Genomic DNA, 22,999 nt, shown 5'->3' with positions numbered 1-22,999 from the left:
TCTACCAAAGTATAAATTAAAACTATTCAACACTTAAAGACACTTTAAAATTCTTAATTCATTTCTTTCGCTTCGGTTCAGGTGGTCGGTTCGCTGTTTCGCTTCGAGTACTAAGAGGGATCAAAAAGTAAAAATGAGATAGAATATAATGACTATCGATAACTTAATAATTTATTTTTCTACATAATCTCAGAGTCTCCTACTTGGCGTGTAGAGCACGCCAAGTAGGTTTTTTTTTGTCAGGAGGAAATCGCCGGACTTCCGCCCTCCACTGGGGACACTGGGGATGGAGGGCGGGGCATGTCAGAGTCGAACTGACTAAAACCTCCTGTCGCTCAACAACCAACGTCCAAACCTCGCATGAGACAGAACTCATAAAGAGGCAGAGGGGGGAAAGTGAAGCGTTCAGTGCAGAGCACATCTCTCCCATCACCCTCCCCCTCGGGACGCCGGACCGGCGGTCGTCAGCGCCACGACCACCAGCGCTCTCGGTACGCCAAGTAGGTACAGCGCTTTTCCAAGACTTCAGTCCCTTTCAAAAAAGAAGTTTTGTCTTGGTGCTGCAAAAAGCTCTTCACGATAAAAACTCAATTTGATAATTTAAAAAAATCAATTAGGACGCTTTTGATAAAAACTTCGTGACGAAGAAAGTTAAGACAAAAGGAGTCTTCGTGGCCTAAAAGATCAGACGTCCGGTGCATTCGTATCTTGTGATGCACGGTGTTCGAATCCCGCAGAGTAGCAATTTTTCTAATGAAATACGTACTTGACAAATGTTCACGATTTTTTCCACGGGGCAAACGTTTTACTGTAAAAACGGAGACCTTAAAACTCATATCTCAAGGTAGGTGGCGACATTTACGTTGTAGATGTCTATGGTCTCCGGTAGTCACTTAACATCAGGTGAGCCATGAGCTCGTCCACTAACCTAATCCCGTTCAAATCCCGCAGTACTCAATGGTAGGCAGCGGTTTTGCTCTGCTCCTGGCATTGCCGACATCCATGAGCGACGGTAACCGCTTACCATCATGCGGGCCGTATGCTCGTGTGCTTTCAAAATAAAATAGAAAGTTAACAAATATTGACTATTGACTTTCACAGTGAAGGAATAACATCGTGTAATAAAAATCAAACACGTAAATGTTTCAACTACACATTTATTCGTACTATCAGAAAGAATGGAAAGCAGTCGGCGTCGCCCAAAACACGTCATTTCGGATCCTCCCGATCCACTAAGGGTGCTTTTAGGTACCTCAAGCACCGGTCATCGTGGGGCTCGACTAGTAAATTAACCCACAGACACAGCTCACTGAGTTACTCGTCAGATCTTCTCAGTAGGCCGCGTTTCCGATCCGGTGGTAGATTCTGCGAAGCACGGCTCTTGCTAGGGTTTCTGTTAGCAACGTCGTCAGGTTAGAGCCCCGTGAGCTCACCTACTAGTTAAGGTTACACTGAAATAGCCTCTCAAGGCTATCAACTTAGATAGGAAAAAAAGACGGAAAATTAGAGGGGGATCGTAAACAGGAGATTAAATAGTAATACACTTACACAAATAGTAAAATCACAGATACTCGAGCTGCGCCAAATCGTTTTCCTGAGCCAAAGGTAAAGAAAATCGAAAATCATAGCATAATTCTAAATTGAAATTGAGTGTTTCAGTTAAGAAAAACAAATAGTTTTCAAGTAATCAAGATTAAAACTACACAAAGATGTCGAACATCTGGTATGTATATTTACAATTTTATTTAAACATTGTCATTTTACTTATTTGTTTGTAAATAACGATTACATGTGAAAGCTAAAGAAGAAACATATGATGATGCTGGTGAAACCATTTCAAACAAAGGAGCATATATGCCATGACCGCGAGCCAACTGTTCTGGTGTTTCCCCACTATTGTTCGGTTTTCTTGCAACCTCAACTAAGTCTTCGCGTAACAATAGTAGGAGTAAAGTTGATTTGCAGTGACTAAGATGGGAAGCTAAATGAAGAGGAGTTTGTACTGAAAAAAAATTAAAAACTTAAAACCACATGCTTTGATAATTTTTGACAATATATTTCAATGAAATCTGTAAACCTAAATAAGTATATTCATTCACATAATTGATAGGATCACTTTTGATGACTGGGTGTTCTATAGCACTTGTCATTAGTTTAGTTTTAGAAGTATTTATTGTGAGGCCAACCAAACAGCTTTCTGTTTCTAGGTTCTTGAGCAGATGATTTTTTGTTGTATCAAAAATTAACATTATGTAGCCAGCAAATCTTAAAAGAGAGAATCTTTCGCCTTTAACATTTAAACCATACTCCTAATGTAACCCTCTGAAGATATCTCCTAAATATAACTATGAATAATTTTAGATACAGGGTGTCACCTTGATGTAGATCCTTTTTTTTTTCTAAGTTAGCCAGTGTTCTAGTATGATTCATATTTATATCTAAAAAAATTAGTTCACCAACTTATTTCAATATAATTCAATGTGTAATTAAAGTGATGTAATTGTATAAAGGTGAATAAAAAAATCATTAAATTATTATAACTTTTTTTACAACAGCTGCTTGTAATGAAACAAATCAAAATCCAAATTAATTTTCTCATCCCTATGGAAACTATGTTATTACACTTCTTTAGAGAAAAATAAATAATTACTATTTAATAATAATACAGTTCATTCTATATTTAATATGTACACATCAGATTCTACTGTTTCATTACAGTTTGGTATATTTATGTTTCAATCTAAATTATATAATGAAATGTCATTACCTCCTTCAGAAGGAGCAGCAGGATCTGCACCTGCAGCCAACAGTCTTGCTACAATATGATAATTATTCCAATTACATGCAGAGTGTAATGGCGTCCAACCAAGTTCAGATTTACTGCTAACCTTTGCTCCAAAACTTAGCAGTAAAGATATTGCATCCAAATGATTTGAATAAGCAGCTCGATGTAGTGGAGTGTAACCATCGGAGTCTCTTGAATGAACAAGCCCTGGTTTGGCAACTAGTAGTTCTCTGAGAGTGTCTAGCTTATTGTGTTCTGCAGCCCATAATACATGATCAATCGGATTTGCTATTAGAGGAGACAATACAAGACATAAATAAAGCTTAATTTCTTACATTCAAGAGTTTAAGAGCTTACAGCCTACCTAATGACAGGGTTTACCAGAGCCAATTATCATATGATTGCTGTGATCCACCTTGACAGAAATTAAGTTCGATCACATAAATAAAGCTTAATTTCTCACATTGAAGAGTTTAAGAGCTTACAGCCTACCTAATGACAGGATTTACCAGAGCCCATTAACATCACAATATGATTGCTGTGATCCACCTTGACATGATGTCAAAGTTTTGATTTTGTTATTGTTATTTGGAATTTGTTTGTTAACACATGGTAGTACGTATTCTTTGATAAAAATTGGTAGCTGCCTGCGGGATAGAACTTGGTATGAGTACGCCATGCCTCCTATTCTATAGAACAAGATAAGGCTTATTTTCCTTTAGAATATGAATTCTTTAGAATGAATTTGGAGTTCTAACATTCGTTTTTTACCTTTCGGATCTTTCACCAAATCAACATCCTGATCTGCGTCGTCCCAACCAGAAACAAACATACCAGACGTTTCTGGATTTTTTTTCAAAGTCTGTATTTCATCACTTATTTCTTTGAAATATTTTGCTTCAACATCGGAATCATCCTCATCAGACATTTTAATTATTAGTTAAACTCGGCGTAATCTATTCGTCTAGAACACTAGAAACTAGGGTTTTGTTTAAATTATTATGACTAAACACTTTAAATTATTTTACTAGTTTATATTATTATGAATGTGTAACTATACATTCTCGAATATATTAAGTGTATAGTCTATGACATTATGCATTAAATGAATGGTCAGAATTCTCCATAGAGTTGGTACTTATTAACTCCATGGAATTCTCTCATTAAATACCTAGATAAAAAAAAAAACTTTACACAGTGCACAAGAACAAAAGTTTTTGTTTTGTCTAAAAGGATTTCCCGTTTATTAAGTACGGTACCCGTATTAAATATGTGTTATCTATGGTTTAATATTTACAGGTCCTTACACCGGTCACTCACATGCGCACGAATACGCAAACCCGCAAGTGTAGGACGACATTTGCAAATGATTATGCAAAGTTTTCGCTGCATTCGTGGTTTTCCAAGCTGTGTCGGTTTTTTATCAGACATCAAAGCGTGCGAACCTGGAACCTTCGCGTAGTCTCCCACACAATTGCTTGCCCAGTTGCGCCGACGATTGCGAAGGTAACGGATGTATCGCCATTTTCATAGTTCGTGACGTCTACTGTGTAGCGTATCTTCATCAAAAGAAATCCCATAAAAACAGCATGGCTGTTAATGATGTCTGAGAAAGAATTCAAAACTCTTTTTCTCTTCAATGTTCTATTGACGAATTAAAAAGGATAAATTCGTGAGACATTCGTAAACAAGTGTAGGAGGAAGCGCAAACGGGTTCGCAAATTGAGTACCGAACCCATTTGCACAGCCGCTAGGTTTGCGAATGAATGTTTGACGGCCCTTCACATGCGCGCAAACATTCGTACAATGTATGAATATTTGCGCGCATATCAGTGGCCGGCATTAAGATATCGGGATCCATGTCGAATACCGGTCACTCACATTCGCACGAACACGCAAACCCGCAAGTGTAGGACGACATTTGCAAATGATTATGCAAAGTTTTCGCTGCATTCGTGGTTTTCCAAGCTGTGTCGGTTTTTTAACAGACATCAAAGCGCGCGAACCGCGATCCTTCGCGTAGTGTCCCACACATTCGTGTGACCAGTTGCGCCCAGGATTGCGAAGGCAACGCACGTTTCGCTATTTTCATAGATCTTGACGTCTACTGTGTAGCGTATCTTCATCAAAAGAAATCCCATAAAAACAGCATGGCTGTTAATGATGTCTGAGAAAGAATTCAAAACTCTTTTTCTCTTCAATGTTCTATTGACGAATTAAAAAGGATAAATTCGTGAGACATTCGTAAACAAGTGTAGGAGGAAGCGCAAACGGGTTCGCAAATTGAGTACCGAACCCATTTGCACAGCCGCTAAGTTTGCGAATGAATGTTTGACGGCCCTTCACATGCAAACATTCGTATAATGTACGAATGTTTGCGCGCATGTGAGTGGCCGGCATAAGAAGATATCGATGTTAAGACCTGTGAAACATCGGTACGTTGGTTGTCTGAAAATCAAAACTCAATTTCATGGAAATACAGAATGTGATATAATTTTACATTTCAATAAGGAGCCCCAATAATAATAATAATCTCTATATATAAAAATGAATTGCTGTTCGTTAGTCTCGCTAAAACTCGAGAACGGCTGAACCGATTTGGCTAATTTTGGTATTGAAATATTTGTGGAAGTCCAGAGAGGGTTTAAAAGGTAGGTAAATATGAAAATGCTCGGAATTAAATAAAAATAACAATTTTGTTATTCCTTTGATGTGTCGCCCGTCGGACGCATTCCTTTTGTTTTTTTTAAGTTTATTTTATACAAAAGTTTAGGTCTTTTATTTATCGACGGCGGCACTACAAAATCTGCCGGGTCAGCTAATACCTAATAATAATATACTTCATAATGAGTAAGCGTTAATACGGATAGTGCTCTAGCAAGAGCTTTATCGTAGAATAATTTAAATTCAAAATTTTTTTTTTTTTATATATCTACCTAGTCAGGTCATAAATTCTGTCACATGTTTAATGTAAAATAATTGCAACAAGTTTATTCATTATGTAACCATTCATATACCAAAATGAACTTAACAAAACATAGATTCTTAAGACACTAAAGTTTATTCAAAATGACCTTCGTGATTTTGAATACAGGCCTTCAATCTGCGCGGCCAGTCGTCTATCGCAGCACGAACGAGGTCCATGTCAATATCGACGGCTGCCTTAATCAAGGATGTCTTGAGTGACTCCAAATTGGGATGAGGCTTTGAGCACGCCTTTTCCTCTAAGTGTTGCCATATCTTGTAATCTAACGGATTCAAATCTGGACTGGAGGAGGGCCAGTCTTCGTGCCGGATGAAGTCGATTTCACGCGCCGCCAGCCAGTCTTGTGTGCTCTTCGCTCTATGAGCTGGCGCCGAATCTTGCTGGAATACCCAGTGCCTGTTATTGAACATGGTATGAGAAACAGGTTCCACATGGTTCGTCAGGACTGAATTTTGATACACAACTGCATTTGTTTTTACACCTTTCTCACAAAAATGTACCTCTGTTAAGCCCCAATAAGAAACTCCCAACCATACCATGAGCGAGGATGAAAAATGACCTCGTTGGACACGCGGAATACGGTTGCTCGCTTCTTCACTACTGTGTGCGTACACCTTATCATTTTGTTTGTAGTAGCTCTCTTCTACGGTAAAATTTTTTTCAACCGAAAAAAGAATTTCCCGATATTTTTTTCCCGCGTACCGCTTCAACAAAGCGCGGCATCTCTTCAGTCTCAGGTCCATTAGACGAGCATTCAAACGATGTCCTGTTTTTCTTCGATATGCCCGAAGCCCTAAGTCTTCATTTAACACCCTTTTCACCGTGGTTCTGCTTAACCCCATCTAAAGGGCCAACAGTTTCTGCTTACGTTTGGGATTTCTTTGAATTCGCGCCTTCACAGCTTTTATCACTGCTGGAGTCCTAACAGACCACGGAATAGATAAATAAGGTTGAAAAGGCCTTTGCTCTAATTTTGTATTAGAACCAGTGTCGCCGCTTCATCCCCACTATTTTAATTTCTACACATACACACACTGTGATTACAAGTATTTCGCACACAACAAAAACACCCACACATAAATCTCAGGACAGATATTCGTTCCGTCAATACCCGTAGGCATACACACTCACACACGCAAAAAGGCAATAAAAATGTTCATACACGCTAGTGCTTGGTAAAATCGATATTCTTTATCGATAAATTATCTGATGAATGAATGGAGAAAATGAAACATGAAATAAATATTGAAAAAAAAAAAACTATTTTACTTTTATTAATTACAAATAGTCACTGTCGCTGGAATAAAACGTATTTGTTAAGCAGTTGGCGCTTGCTATTAATTGCGAATTAATTTTTCAGAACTAAGTGTATTCTGATTTTTTTTATGGTAAAATCATTTTCAGTAAAATGTTTAGAGCAAATAGTACTCGTCTTTGTCTCCAGTTTCCTCTACCTGTCACGTCAATCCATTGTTCCCTGGCGTTAGGTTCTTTAGGAAACCTAAAATTTTTTATTTACTGCATAAGTCAAATGGCATTTTATTTAGATTTTAATACGTCTTAGACAATATAGTAAATACCCGTAAATGAGAGGTCTACATGTCCCTTTATATTATACCTTCACTTTAATGCAATGATAATAATTCAATAATAATAATACATATTTATTTTACTCAAAATACGTCTCACTAAGAATATACGAGGTATCATTAATTAAATATAAAATAATGCAAAAATTATCCATGTCAAATGTAAATATAGTCGAGAATTCTGTCGATGATTTTATTTCACCACATGGTCACCTCACTATCGACAAACTAGCGCCGTGCACCACGGCCAATCAGGGCAAAGGCCGAAATTTCAAAGATTGAAGTGTAGAGAACGCAATGCATGTAGTACATTGGAAGCTGACTTGGTCATTGCGTTCATTGGGCGAGTACACATCGCGCAATGTATGCTATTTATAACTTGCTGCAATAATATTGTTAATGTTTGGAATTTCATAATGCTCAGTATATTTTTATGTTTTAGACAAATAATATTGTAATTAAATGGTAATTTCGACTTACCGATCGAAAGATATACCTCCTCGCTCTATACTTGAGGTCTGATTTTTTATTTTACAAGTTATAATTGCACAACACGGCACTATAAAGCGGAGATCTGTTCGCCCAAATATTCCGAAGCGCACTAAACGCGGTGAATGAAAGAATCGGTCGAGTTATGTTTGTTCGATCATAACAGTGGCACGCTTGCCCCGCCTACATTACCATTCCAACCTTATTTATCTATTCCGTGTAACAGACCATAGACCTATATAGTAGGGACACGACATATTGTTCTATACGTACAATTGCTTATATAAATAGCACCCATTTTAAAGGCACACACATAAACATATATCTATCTCGTTCTTACTCAGCACTTTAACTTGCAGGAAAACAATATAACAGTATTTCAGTGCGTACTTAGAATGAAACATGAATATACGTAAATGTCTCCGTCTCCGTCTAATGAGGCCGAAAATCCGCCATGTTTAGCGCGCCAAATGTCATTGTCACGTCAGTTCGGCCGTCTGTTTTGGGCATAGACCTATATAGTAGGGACACGACATATTGTTCTATACGTACAATTGCTTATATAAATTGCACCCATTTTGAAGGCACACACATAAACATATATCTATCTCGTTCTTACTCAGCACTTTAACTCGCAAGAAAACAATATAACAGTATTTCAGTGCGTACATAAAATGAAACATGAATATACGTAAATGTCTCCGTCTCCGTCTAATGAGGCCGAAAATCCGCCATGTTTAGCGCGCCAAATGTCATTGTCACGTCAGTTCGGCCGTCTGTTTTGGGTTGTACATTATTTATTGACTTTGATATCGATTTCATATGATTGCTTATATAAAATTTCTAATTTTATCATGCTTAAAACGTACAAAAATAATAATTAAAACATATTTTATAGAATCTCAAGAAGGTCGATACCCCAAAACTATTATCTATATATATTTAAATTCATTATGGAGCCCTCATCCGAAACATGGATTATACACTTAATAATATATTTAAATCCGAAATATCGGACACCATTATTCGGTCGGAATCTATTCATCATGACACTAATCATAAATACCTCTTTAAAATATGTCATCAAAACATATTTAGACATTCTGTTTAGATATTTCGGGAAAAAGGCTACCGACAAAATCTCTTCGGAACTATTTAAATAAAATAAAAACACTATTGTAAATTCGTTAAATATTTATTAATTAAGTGATTTTAGAGAGGAAGTCACAAGGAATGACGTTTGTAATTTCATTAACGAATAAATGTTCTGTAGGTGTTTTTTTTTATCAGGCGGTCCCTTGATAAGTTTAAAATTTGAATCACTCTCAAGTGAGAGTGATTCAAATGGTGCGGTGCACCTTCCTTGAGGTGCACTGCAGTAGTCTGTTACGGACTTTAGAGTCAGCAAAACAATTAAAATAGATTGTAATAGTCTAAAAAAAACACGTACTCAAAATACGATAACATTCAGCATGCTAGAAATGGGCTGATGGCACTGTACTATGCCATATCTTTATGTTTTGCGGCAAACGACAACTTTATAAAATCAGTGTAGCAAATTTTAAAAATCGTCATATCGTTTACTTGGAAAATTTGAAGCACGAACTCGTCTTAGATTTCACATAATATCTAAATCACATCATCTTTGCACATAACAATATACTTAATTCCTATTAAAGTATAAATTCTACAAATACATTCATACTCAACAATATTTAAAATAAAATAAGCCAAGAACGTTTATCGATAAAACCTACTAACATTAAAATCTTCTGGGCAGCACTAAAACCGCCATGTTTTGTGGCCAGATGACGTCACAGTGGCACGAATTTTTTGTTGACGTTTCATTTCCATAGGTTTCCTACTTCAGTGGTTTTGGGTTGTACATTAATTATTGACTTTGATATCGATGTTGTTTTTTATTTATTTTTTTCGATTTAATATGATTGCTTATATAAAATTTCATAATTTATCATGCTTAGAACATACAAAAATAATAATTAAAACGTATTTTATAGGATCTCAAGAAAGTCGATGCCCCAAAACTATTATCTATATATATTTAAATTCATTATGGAGCCCTCATCCGAAATATAGGTTATACACTTAATATATTTGAATCCGAAATATCGGACACCATTTTTCGGTCGGAATCTATTGATCATGACACTAATCATAAATACCTCTTTAAAATATGTCATCAAAACATATTTAGACATTCTGTTTAGATATTTCGGGAAAAAGGCTACCGACAAAATCTCTTCGGAACTATTTAAATAAAATAGCTTTATTCGGTATTGAGTAAAACACTATTGTAAATTCGTTAAATATTTAATAATTAAGTGATTTTAGAGAGGAAGACACAAAGAATGACGTTTTTAATAATGAATGTTCTGTAGGTGTTTTTTTTTTCACGCGGTCCCTTGATAAGTTTAAAATTTGAATCACTCTCAAGTGAAAGTGATTCAAATGGTGCAGCGCACCTTCATTGGGGTGCGCTGCGGTAGTGTGTTACGGACTTTAGAGTCAGCAAAACAATTAAAATAGATTGTAATAGTCTAAGAAAAACACGTATTCAAAATACGATAACACTTAGCATGCTAGAAATGGGCAGATGGCACTGTACTACGCCATATCTTTATGTTTTGCGACAAACGACAACTTTATAAAATCAGTGTAGCAACTTTTAAAAATCATCATATCGTTTACTTGGCAAATTCGAGGGACGAACTTGTCTTAGATTTCACCCATCTAAATCATATCATATTTGCACATAACAATATACCTACTTACTTCCCATTAAAGTATAAATTCTACAAAAAAATAATACTCAACAATATTTAAAATAAAATGAGCCAAGAATGTTTATCGATAAAACCTGATAACATTGAAATCTTTTGTACAGCACTAAAACCGCCATGTTTTGTGGTCAGATGACGTCACAGTGGCACGAATTTTTGGTTGACGTTTCATTTCCATAGGTTTCCTACTTCAGTGTAACAGACCGAGGGCGACCACTTCTTGACCTGTCATCTACACTAGAGTCTTCATTGTATCGTTTGATGGTACGATAAACGAATCTTTTGGTTATATTCAAATTTTTCAGTATGTTAAAAATTTGAATTGGCGCGTAACCGCAACGATGCAACGCAATAACTGCAACACGGTCTTCTTTAAGCGTCCACTCCATATTTAAAAATGAGTAAAATTCTAAAAGTATACATTTTTATTTTCATGAACAATTCGAAATTCGAATTCAATAAACTTTTTTGTGGCCAGCATTCTAAAAGAAAAGTTTTTACTGTGTGACAATACTTATGACCTGACTAGGTATAATGTAACCGCAACCCGGCGCACGGTCTATGCCCAAAGTTCAGTCGTCACATTAAACCTTTTACTGAAGGTAATAAAGTTGTATTCAAAAAGAGCTTTTATTTTATTGTATATAATAATATAAGAACTAGATTAAACTAGTAAAACTCACTTTTGGAATGTTTTTGCTGCTATAGTAACGACTAAGCCATAGTAGGCAGTGACTTGGTTGTGCCCTGATATCAGTGATGTCCATGAGCAAAAGAGATTACTTATCATCAGGTGATCTGTATGGTCATCTGATTAAAAGGCCAATAAAATGAGCTAAATAAATAAAATTATGAGATAATATTATTTTATTGATTTAGCAGCACTTTTGAACGCAAAGCATTGCGATGAATCGTGTTTTATTTCTGGATCTTCGTTCAAATACGTTTTGTGAAAAATAGGTAGTTTTATAAAAAATAAAATTTAATAACTTTATTGATTTCGGCATAAGGTAACCTATCATAACAGGACACAAACTTCCATTTCATATAAAAATAATAAAAATATAAGAGATTGACGCCCGATTTCAATGTTTTTTCTTTCCAATTTTATTAAGTATATCGATACTCGTAAATCGATGTTTTTCTAAATCAATATTCCTATCCATAGCTTTTGTTAACTCTTTCGTCTTCAGAGATATTACCTACTTGACATTCAGGTACGGTGCTCAAAGACTACCGCATTCAAACTGTACTCGTTACCACGAGTCCTGTCTCGCGGCCAAAAATGGAACTAATTATTTTGGTCAGCCCTATTGTTTGTTGTTGTTACTGTCAAATGCTGTTACCGTGTTCGGTTGTTGTCAAGATTTTTATTTATTTCTTTGATATAAAGTGTTCTGTAGAATGTCTAAAGTGATAAAAAGTGGTGGCCGAGAAATGATACTGCAAGTAATGGCGTTTTCTGAACCAGAACAGCAAAATCAAGGACTTTTGATACCATTAGACAATGTACGCAAGAGAGTCGCTGCCATTACAGGTTATTTGAGTCGTCTATTATCAAAGGTGGCAATCTGTGCATTTGAACAAAAAAATGTTATTGATACGTCAATACAGATTGATTTGAATATAATCGTCTCCTTCAAAGAATACGGTTCAAAACCTGCATTAAATAAAGGTTAATAGTTAACCTGTTATTTATCTAAGATGTCGTTCCGAAGAGTTTTGTGACTGCCAATGGAATACAAAGTCAATAATTCGTTTTTCTGATTTACCAATAATTGTCCAAAAGTCACATTGCCGGCTTTGATACTAGTCGACTCATTTAAGAGATTTTATGACCTGGCAACTGAGACCTTTAAGTCATTTTAATGTATATTCTTAATTTTATGAAAAATGATATTATGGAGTGAAATGACATGAAAATGATTAATTTGAGACATTAATCAACTAGGATGAAATTAAATGAGATGATATGACATGAAATCTAATCTCAGTAAAATGGTGGTCATTCACTAAGATTTTTTCAGTGGACTTTTTGGAGGATCCCGAGAAGCTACGTCCAGCGGCTTTGTTTCATTTTTCCACATTTGTGCACTTTCACAGATATTAAACGGTTAATAAACCACCATTATTACACATTTAAACCCGAAGAAACACTAAATAGACAAAATAAAACAAATCACACGACATCACTCCTCGCGTTCCCGCCAAAAAGTCGCCATTACAGGTACATATTTAGTGTTGCTAGTTAATGTGTTTTGCCATTCGATTTGGATTTTATTTTGTAAGAAAATTTAAAATTTTGATTTTTGAATTTTAGATTTCTTGCTATTACAATCAGCACTTTGTATAATTTTTTACTACACAAATGATGACATTAGAGTTTTATTTATTTAAAATTTATCATTTGTTTCATAAGTTTTATCAATAATCTAGGACACTAGACTTTTTATTGAGCAAAGGAAGATAAACGAGCAGACGACATACACGACATACAAACGCCATATACAGCTAACTACCACTGATAAAAACTAAGTTAGTTTACTAAATTAAGACTAACATGGCTTAAAAAAAATTCCAGGTGTATCTGAGAAAACCGTATCAAGAATAATACAAGAAGGAAAGACTGCTGCAAGTACTTCAAAAAAGATTATCACACCAGGGAAGAGTCGTCCACGACAAAATAAGATAATTATAGATGATTTTGATATTTGTGCTATTCGCCATAAAATTCACCAATTTTATGCTGTAAAAAAGGAACTGCTGACATTAAGCAAATTACTTGCAGTGTTAAAACAAGACATTAATTTTAAAGGAAATCGTTAAGAAGACATTGCATAGAATATTGAAAAAAATATGGATTTAAATACAAACGGTGCCAGTCCAAAAGAAAAATATTAATGGAGCGCTCTGACATAATTGTTTGGTGCGCTAAATATATAGAAAAAATGCGCAAGAATCGAACCACCGAAAAAAGACCCGTCGTATTCGTAGATGAGACATATATCCACAGCACATACCATTCTAAAAGTTGTTGGCAAAGTGAGGAAGAGCCAAGACTTTTCACTTCAGATTCTGTTGGGAGTAGATGGATAATCGCACATGCTGGTACAGAAAATGGTTTTATTAGTAATGCTTTATTTATTTTTAAATCTCAATCAAAGTCTTCTGATTACCATGATGACATGAATTCAGCCAATTTCCTCAAGTGGATGAATGAAAAATTAATTCCAAATTTGCCAACAAGGTCTCTTGTGGTTATGGATAATGCTCCATACCACTGTACCCAAATAAATGAAGCTCCAACCATGTCAACTTTAAAAGACGAAATGCTTAATTGGTTGCGAGAAAGGGGTATTTATTTTGAAGAGAGCAGGATAAAACCCGTATTATATAACCTTATAAAACAAAATAAAGGACCGCCTACTTATGCTGTAAATGAACTTTTAAAAAGTCACAATCACGAAGTTTTAAAACTTCTACCGTATCATTGCGATCTAAACCCAATTGAAAAAATATGGAGCCTTGTTCAAAGACGTGTGGCAGAGAAAAATTTGGAACAAAACCCAAAAAACAGTGTGAAACTTACAGAAGATGCGCTTGCAAGTGTAACACCAGAAGATTGGGCTATTCAATGAAAGCATGTGGAGCATCTAGAAGATGAATATTTTAAAAACGACGGTCTGATAGACGAAGAAATGGACTGATTTATAATATTTGCAGCAAGTGATAGCGAAACAGAATCTGATAATGATAGTGATATGAATGTAGATGATCCGAATAGTCCTTGCAGTATGTCTGGAATAACCCCAATAGATGACCATAATTGTACAATTAAAATTTAAAATGTTTTTTCTTTATTTAGTACCATAGCGCTTGGAAATATAATATTAGTATAGATATAAATAGGTTAGGACGATATAAAAAAAATATAATTTTTATTGTGTTTAAATACTATTTATTACCTATTACTATAAAATCAGTTTAATTTTAAATTTCTTGGAAATTAAATTATAGCGAATCTAATAGTGCAATCTGACAACACTCCATGGCGCCCCTGTAGCGCCCCGTCTGCAAGACACGACTCGTGGTACGGAGTCTACTAGGTGAATGAAGTTAGCCCCTCAAAAAAATTTTTTTTTCCTATTTTGTACTTATTTTCTATTAATTCGTTTGTTCATCATTTGTTCATGATTGTTCACTGTTAATAATTGTTTGTTCTACATTTATTTATTTAAAAAAATATTTAAAAATATACCTACAAGTTAGCCCCTCTAATGCAACCCTCTAATGTAATATTTTTTCATCCTTAATGACTCGTAAATATTCATTTTCGATTGTTCTTATATAAAAAACGTTTGTTCTCTTTCGAAATTACTCGCTTTTTGTTTAATTTACTATTTTTATTAGTTGAATAAATGTATGCAAAATATGTGTACTGCGCATGCGTCAACTATAATGCCTAAACTTTCTACGCGGTTTTAATCGTGAAAAAAAATAAATAAATATAAATCCTGAAGGAGCAATTAATTGGTATACAGTTTAATAAAAAAAAAAAAAAAAAAAAAATAAATGAGATAATGTGCATTGGCGTTAAGTTAGAACAAATACATTTTTTCCATCCTCCTACTTATCGTTATGAAGGTATAAAAAAGATGGGGAGTTCACATAGGTAATATAAACAAATAAGTAAATATGTTCATTATTTATCTTTCAAGAGATAATGTAGGTATACATTATAATAACTTTTTTACACAGTCGAAATTATATTCCTAACATTAGTAAAATAACATTTTAATACGATAGGTAAGAGGATGGAAAAAATGTATTTGGTCTAACTTAACGCCAATGCACATTATTTCATTTATTTATTTTTTTATTATTTTAATTAAACTGTATACCAATTAATTGCTCCTTCAGGATTTATATTTGTTTTTTTTTTTCACGATTAAAACCGCGTAGAAAGTTTAGGCATTATAGTTGACGCATGCGCAGTACACATATTTTGCATACATTTATTCAACTAATAAAAATAGTAAATTAAACAAAAAGCGAGTAATTTCGAAAGAGAACAAACGTGTTTTAAATAAGAACAATCGAAAATTAATATTTACGAGTCATTAAGGATGAAAAAATATTAAAAATTGCATTAGAGGGGCTAACTTGTAGGTATATTTTTAAATATTTTTTTTTAAATAAATAAATGCAGAACAAACAATTATTAACAGTGAACAATCATGAGCAAATGATGAACAAACGAATTAATAGAAAATAAGTATAAAATAGGAAAAAAAAAAATTTTTGAGGGGCTAACTTCAGTCACCTGAGTCTACTTATTTAAGTAGGTAATATGTATAGGTTGGTATTAGTAGGTAGGTATTATGTACATCTACGACGCGGTCTGTGCATTCTGGCTCACTGAATTTGGCCCCCTTTTTTTTTGATTTTCGGTTTTTTTAATTTTTATTTATTTGTTCGTCGTTTGTTCGTTAATATTCGAATGTAAAAATTGTTTGTCCGTCTTTTATTTATTTATAATTAATTAAGTTAAACAATGATCACCCTTATGGACCCCGGACCGCTACGTTCATCAAAAGTTCGTTTATATAGATCTATTTTGCCATGTACCCTTCGGTTCTTGATTAAGCTTCCCTCCACGGTATATACTGAACCCTATGACATATTTTTCTTCAAACTAGGCCTACGGAGAGTACTCAGGGGTAGGCAGCAACCGTGTAACGACTTGGCTGTGCCCCTGGCACTGCTGATGTCCATAAACGACGGTAACCACTTACCATTACGTCTTATAAAAAATCCACGGATTTATTTTAATATAAATGGTCTATACGCCAAATTTAAGTACAATAAACTTAATTACCTACTTATTTTTAGTGAAGTAGTGAAGCAATCTTATGTTCTGGTTTGAAGGTTGTGAGAGCTGTTTTACAATACATTGGAGTTGTGGTGTTTATATTGTTATGAGCTAGTGACCACATTGATATGCAGTTACCACTTAGACCATGTGGGTCGCGAAAGAGCAGTCATCTATGCAATAAAAAATGTCGCTATTTCTATCAATCGTTCATTCGTATCAGTTAATAAATACTTATCGCAATTACATTATTATTACTATTACATCAAAGATCGTGCGATAGAAATACATACAGATGAATGGTCACCTCAGGAGGAGGAACATGTATAATTTTGTTGAGTAAAAAATCATAATCATTTCATAACAAAATCATTTTTTGAGTAAATTTATTTTGTACAATACAGAAATATTTTGAAATAGGAACATATACAATTGTGTTTAAGCTAAATAACCTTTCCCATGTGTTAAACGTTTTCTAAAGAAGTTACTGACCTCTATACCCACATCACAATGATGAGACTAGTTCACAATACTACATAGTCTCTTTGATTTACTAGTTAGTATAAACGCTTAAAAATTTGGATTTGATAATAGGAATGATGTTTTGCAACGTGCTTTTATACGCCGTATTTATACATGATAAAAAACAAAGCGAGATGCCAAATTTTCATAGATTAAAATTTAAACCTAAAACAACCTAGTATTTGTCGGCCATGATTGGATATTGGATTGGAATGTAAAAATAATTTCAATATGGCGCCCGTTTGTTCAGAGTGTGTGTGTGTGAAAGTGCTGTGAAATTATGATAAATTCTAGTGTATTTAGTGATTATATTAGTGGATAAGTGAAATAAGTGTGCATTAATGCATCGGTTTTATTATAATGGCTTTGGATTTACGCCTGCATTCTCCTGCGGGCGCGGAACCTGTTGTTTATACATGGCCCCTCACTTCAGGTCATGGCTCGGTAAGAAATGTCCAATAAAACAGTGCATCTCTTAGCCAGTCAATATAATACAATAGTATCTCAAAATATTTACAGTTTAAGGCTTTCATATCATTAACGAAATTGGTTACTGCATCTGAAAAGCGAGATGTAATAATCCATACCAGTAGGTATAAGTTTGGCGTGTAGTGTGTTGTTTAGAATAGATGAGGTCAAAAGTTTAGAAGACAGTTATGTCACTAACTTGTTGTTAGGTTTTAAACGTTGTTTGTTTATTGTAAAAATGTGTAACTAGTTTCAATTTCAACGTCACATGCGTATTGCTGTCGAGTGTATTGACCTCGTGTTTTGTCAAGGTGTCGGCTTTTTTAGATGTGTACACACTGTTGCGTGGTTTTCGTTCGTCATAATAAAGTTTATCAATGAAGTGAACATTAATGTACGTATATCATGTAGCAATTTCGACCCATTTAATGCAATTGTTTGTGATTAGTTCTAAATTCGGAGTGCCAACAGTGTCAATTTGTATAGATATCAGAGCACGGTATTTATATATCTAAACTAGTTGGTAGTCTCCACAGAAACTGTAAAATTGATGGCAGTTTTAGTTGAAAGCAATTTTAACTTTTATTGTTGTTACTAAAATAATTATTTAGTAAAGAAAGTAAAATAATTCCTTTGTAAAGAAAGTAAAATAATTCCTTTAATTCAACTACATCTTAAATTTATGAGATTAAACATTGTTGGAGCCAATTTTATTTTTCAGTGAGTACTAAGGTTGCTTATTTAATAATGTTGTATTACTCTAATTAGGAGAAGTCATTGATTATCCCATAATAAAGTACATAAAGTTTAAAAATGTAGCACATACTTAAATTGATTAAAAATAATTCTAAAGAATAAGAATATTTACCACTTAAAACCTACATTAGAAGTCTGTGATAAGTTTAATAAAACCAATGATAAATTAAAATTCAGATAAATTATATTTATATATTAGTAAAATCATTTAGATCTTTTTTTTAATACACTAGAACCTTTTTTAGTTTGCTTGAGCAGTTGGCAAATGTTAAAATACCAAATTTTTTATTTTTACATGCATGTGATTGATATAAAATTAATCGTTCAGCATGAGCTTAACAGCAGTTTGTCAGTTAAAGTAAGTAAGATCTAAATCTGATGTTATTACATTTTTAGGACATCGCCAATTTCCACCTTATAAATTGCTCATAACAATAATTTTGTAATATTTTGTTTTGCATTATAATGGTATTTTTTTAAGTTTTTACTTATTTGTTGTTAGGTCTAGTGTATCTAGTATCTAGTGCTTAGTGTAAGCTCTACAGCTTTTATAGGAAATCTGTTGCTTTTCTGCAATTTCCGGCAGTTTTATGGACAGGACATTTAATATATTAAATATTTGAATAATAAACAGATAGACACTGCAGTTTCCAGTTATAGTAATAATAAAGGTGCCTGAAACGAAGCAAACCAAGAATTAACGCCAAGTAATAAATATATTATGCCCAATGTATATGTGTTTAGTTTATCTTTTATGGAAACAATACACAAATCTGACAAAATACTTAAAGGGTTTTGGTATTTATTTCTTGTCACTGATAAAAACTGAATATATTTGACTTTCAAGGTTTTGTTAGGCAATGTTTTGTACTATAAATGATTTTACTTGATCACATCTATTTGTTGTGAAAGCTACTTAATAGTCAAAAACAATTCATTTGGATATTATGGACCCCTTTTGAGGCCCCTTTTGTCAAGAGCTAAGTAAAAATTTTAATAGCTAAATATATTTCAAAATAAGATTATTTCTCAAAATGTCAAAAAATACTGGCTAATTAGTGTGTTACATTTTAGTGTATATAATTAGTGTCCATTTATAATCTCTATTGTCAAAATTAGCATGCAATTTATCTTCTAATTCAATTAGCTTAACTTTTTTTGACAATAACATCATACAAAAGAAAGATGCATTCAGTAGTAATATGTGATGTTTTTACAAGATTTTTAAGAATAAGAACTGTCACATTACCTATCTATGTATGTATGCCTAGCTCTTAAACATATTAAATTAATATGAAAGAGTGACAATAATGTTCTCGCTGAAATCATGCCTATTCTTGAAAAATTCCCTGAAAAATTCTCTAACTCCCAATGAAATGTTAGTCCTGTCATAAATTTAGAAAAGACAGCATTGGCTCACAGTCTACATTTCAAAATTTGAAATGCTTGAGCATAAGCTTGTTTCCTGTAAAATCTATTATACTTCCAGATGACTTCCATATTTAAATATTAATATTATGTATGGAAAAATGAGTTCGGCCACATCACAGTTTCATAACTTTACTACTCGTTTATGACATTACAAATTTTACATAACCGATGATCCTGGAATTTTGCATCACAACTTGCTGTTAATTTTTACATCAATAATTATCATAAAATTTTGCATTACTGATTACTATGAAATTTAGTAATTCACAAGAATATTGCAGATTGCAGAGAATCCAAATAAAAATATTAAAAATAATTCAAAAAGCAAACCCCTTACTTTGTTTTTGTTGTTTTGTGTTGATCCATAATTTGTTATTGTAATAAGACTGTTAATCCTCTGTCTTTTATATTATTTCATGGAGAAAACTCAGTATACTTCTGTGGAATAAAATTTTGAATTTGTTATTATAATTATCACTTCTAGTGATTCAATGCATATAAACAACCTGTGAAATATGAGATGTGGCGATGCCCGATTTCTGTGAGCTCATTATCTTTCAGAAACATGGTGTGAGGTGTGAAAGAGAGAGCTCTTTTGTGTGAGATTTGATGTATGCAAATTTTATGAATTATTATAGGAATTTTTTACTCCATTTGCAGATCTTGGAGTAAAGTCTGCAATGGATAAAGCTAAGTGTCGAGGTCATAGATTAATCTAATTTGACTTTCAAATACCGTCAAGACCCACTTACCCCGCGCGCCCCCTATGCTTGGAAAACGAACCAAGAGGTACGGCCACCTACCTAAAAATAAAAAGGTTGACTCTCTGTTATTTGACCCACATACCCCGCGCGCCCCCTATGCTTGGAAATGTACCAAGAGGTACGGCCACCTACCTTAAAAAAGGATGACTCCCTGTTATTTGACCCATATACCCCGCGCGCCCCCTATGGTGGAAAACAAACCAAGAGGTACGGCCACCTACCTAAAAATAAAAAGGTTGACTCTCTGTTATTTGACCCACATACCCCGCGCGCCCCCTATGCTTGGAAATGTACCAAGAGTTACGGCTACCTACCTAAAAAAAGGCTGACTCCCTGTTATTTGACCCACATACCCCGCGCGCCCCCTATGCTTGGAAACGTACCAAGAGGTACGGCCACCTACCTAAAAAAAAAGGTTGACTCCCTGTTATTTGACCTGACCGGTTGCTCTTAACCGTTCAATATCGACTCTGCGGCGGGTCAAAGTGACCGTAGCGTGCCTCACAGCATTAACCTCTCTGCTCACCTCGAACTGTCACCGGGGTTGGGTACAGAGGCTACAAAGTTGGGTGTAGCCCTTCCTGCGACCCCCGGGTTGACTGCGATGGGTCTGTTAATGGCTTCTTTCATACTCGGCCGCTTTTTTCTGCGGTTTGTCCAAAAGTCGAGCATCGTAGCGCCCACCGTTCTCCCCTCTCCTTTACCGGTCACCGTCCTCGCCGAACCCGTCACTTGCGATGAAGGGCTCGACGAGTATATTAACCCATAGACACAGCCCACTGAGTTTCTCGCCGAATTTTCTCAGTGCGTCGCGTTTCCTATCCGGTGGTAGATTCTGCGAAGCACTGCTCTTTCTAGGGCCAGTGTTAGCAACACTCCTGGTTTGAGCCCCGTGAACTCGTCTACTAATTCGGTGAATCTAGAATAACCTCTCGAGGTTACTAGAATAGGTAGGGAAAAAAAACCTCTCTTCTCTCTCTATAAGGATCGAACGAACCGCTTCGACGCTCTGTAGTTTGGCGATTGGGTCCGCTGGATGGCGAGTCCAGGCCTTCAGCACTACCTGCCGAAATTGGGGCCTTCGCTGTTCGACCCTATCACTGAAGTCGTATCATCATGCATAATCGGCGCTGAGCGCTTCCAGGTTACAGGGTAGCGTTCCACTAGGATGCATACCGATTTTTAAGTCAACTGAAGAATTGGGCTACACGTTTCGTTTGCTTACACGATTTTGTTGAATCTGTACCCCCTAAATTTTTTTTTTTTGCTTAGATGGATGGATGAGCTCACAGCCCACCTGGCGTTAAGTGGATACTGAAGCCCATAGACATCTACAACGCAAATGCGCCGCCCACCTCGAGATATAAGTTCTAAGGTCTCAGTATAGTTACAACGGCTACCCCACCCTTCGAACCGAAACGCATTGCTGCTTCACGGCGGAAATAGGCGGGGTGGTGGTACCTACCCGTGCGGACTCCCAAGAGGTCCTACCACCAGTGTTTTGGTGACAGTTGGTATCCTAATCGCACAGGGTTACAACTTTTACCTACTACCAAGTTCTATATTCACTAATTGTTTGATGGTAAAATTTACAAACTTCATAGCTTTTTTTTTATTAAGCTGTAGTTCAAATATCTCAATTGGCCCATAATAACTGCGGTAGTGCAGCGCAATTATCTCGACACAGTCTGCCTGATGCGTTCATTTTATCTTTAAATGGAACAAGGTTAATTCTTATTTTATTTTGAAATTACTCGAAAGTTCCTTATACAATCAACCCAAATATTACCAGCCCGTATTTAAAATAAATTAAATTGTGTATTGAAGAACAAGAAATAGGTCTCTATATTTCTATTCACAGCAACGATCTTTAAAGAATTTAATTTTTAGCTGTTATGAGGTGAATGTGCTACGGGGTCTGGTATGCCAGAAACCTTTCCTGAAAATCCACCAATAAATAAAAAGTTTGGACTTTATCAAGTAATCGATGTGCAAATGAATGGAACAGGAACACACAAACGAATCCATATTATTATAAATTCGTTTACTATTAATATACATAATACAATGTATAAATTAAGATTTACGTGATTTGTTTTTTTACAGGACAAACACGATGGAGCTTTGGAAATAGTAGAAACTATAAGGTAAGAGAAGCTATTTAATAATTGAAAAAATAACATTTTCTTCATCTTTAAGTTCATCGAATTATCCCAAACAGAAATAATGATGAATGAATATTCTGTATTATCTAAAATCAGTTCAGTTCTTTAATTAAAGTACAGGGAAAAAAATCTAGACTTTTGCGGAGTATCCCAAAATAACGTCAAGTGAATTATACTGGGCAAGGTTATTACGAACATGGACAACAAAAATAAGAAATCTGGGTTATTAAATGAAATAAGCATATTTACGAAAAACCTAATTTTAAGTAACTGATGACAATTTTAATTTAGATTATTTTAAATACCTTAATCGTAACCAGCTGTGATCTTAATCGATTTTTTTAATTAAGCCGTATGATTGTTAAGAAAAC

General features: G+C 34.7%; 2 protein-coding genes and 1 long non-coding RNA gene across 7 annotated transcripts in view; 2 read left to right on the top strand and 1 right to left on the bottom strand.

The window, feature by feature from the left end:
• Positions 1 to 1,708: 1,708 nt before the first annotated feature.
• Positions 1,709 to 5,375, bottom strand: LOC101744674 (ankyrin repeat domain-containing protein 49). Of its 3 annotated transcripts, XM_062668641.1 has the most exons (5): positions 3,924 to 4,008; positions 3,557 to 3,848; positions 2,768 to 3,073; positions 2,376 to 2,438; positions 1,709 to 2,002 (listed from the first exon to the last, which is right to left on the bottom strand). In XM_062668641.1, the coding sequence occupies exons 2-5, from the start codon at positions 3,711 to 3,713 to the stop codon at positions 1,761 to 1,763; spliced, it is 768 nt and encodes a 255-aa protein (XP_062524625.1). In that variant the 5' UTR covers positions 3,714 to 3,848; positions 3,924 to 4,008; the 3' UTR covers positions 1,709 to 1,760. The 3 variants fall into 3 exon arrangements, with proteins under 3 accessions (XP_062524625.1, XP_062524626.1, XP_062524627.1); XM_062668642.1 differs by lacking the exon at positions 2,376 to 2,438 and adding an exon at positions 4,792 to 5,375 and having other exon boundaries at positions 3,557 to 4,230; XM_062668643.1 differs by lacking the exon at positions 2,376 to 2,438 and having other exon boundaries at positions 3,924 to 4,010.
• Positions 5,376 to 11,972: 6,597 nt separating this feature from the next.
• Positions 11,973 to 14,602, top strand: LOC101736207 (uncharacterized). Its single transcript, XR_009973192.1, has 2 exons — positions 11,973 to 12,159; positions 13,232 to 14,602. It is a non-coding gene; the product is annotated as an uncharacterized LOC101736207 (long non-coding RNA).
• Positions 14,603 to 16,968: 2,366 nt separating this feature from the next.
• The window catches only part of LOC101736339 (histone-lysine N-methyltransferase, H3 lysine-79 specific), a 39,008-nt gene continuing 32,977 nt past the window's right edge, over positions 16,969 to 22,999 (top strand). For 2 of the 3 annotated variants that reach the window (XM_038011304.2, XM_062668640.1), the window contains exons 1-2: positions 16,969 to 17,488; positions 22,570 to 22,610. In XM_038011304.2, coding sequence (XP_037867232.1) covers positions 17,405 to 17,488; positions 22,570 to 22,610 — 125 coding nt within the window. In that variant the 5' untranslated portion in view covers positions 16,969 to 17,404. The remainder of the gene's footprint in view (positions 17,489 to 22,569; positions 22,611 to 22,999) is intronic. The other variant, XM_038011303.2, reaches the window with a different exon arrangement.

The sequence above is a fragment of the Bombyx mori genome, chromosome 5 (assembly GCF_030269925.1).
Source record: "Bombyx mori chromosome 5, ASM3026992v2".
NCBI lineage: Eukaryota > Metazoa > Arthropoda > Insecta > Lepidoptera > Bombycidae > Bombyx > Bombyx mori.
Note: the sequence above shows the minus strand (reverse complement) of the source record. Positions and strands in the feature narration are given on the sequence as shown.

Coding starts and splice junctions, on each gene's coding strand:
- LOC101744674 (XM_062668641.1), bottom strand. CDS start 3,713: ATGTCTGATGAGGATGATTCCGATGTTGAAGCAAAATATTTCAAAGAA. Junction 3,074..3,556: donor TTTGGTGAAAGATCCGAAAG/GTAAAAAACGAA, acceptor CTCCTCTAATAG/CAAATCCGATTGATCATGTA. Junction 2,003..2,375: donor AAAAAAGGATCTACATCAAG/GTGACACCCTGT, acceptor ATTTTTTTTCAG/TACAAACTCCTCTTCATTTA.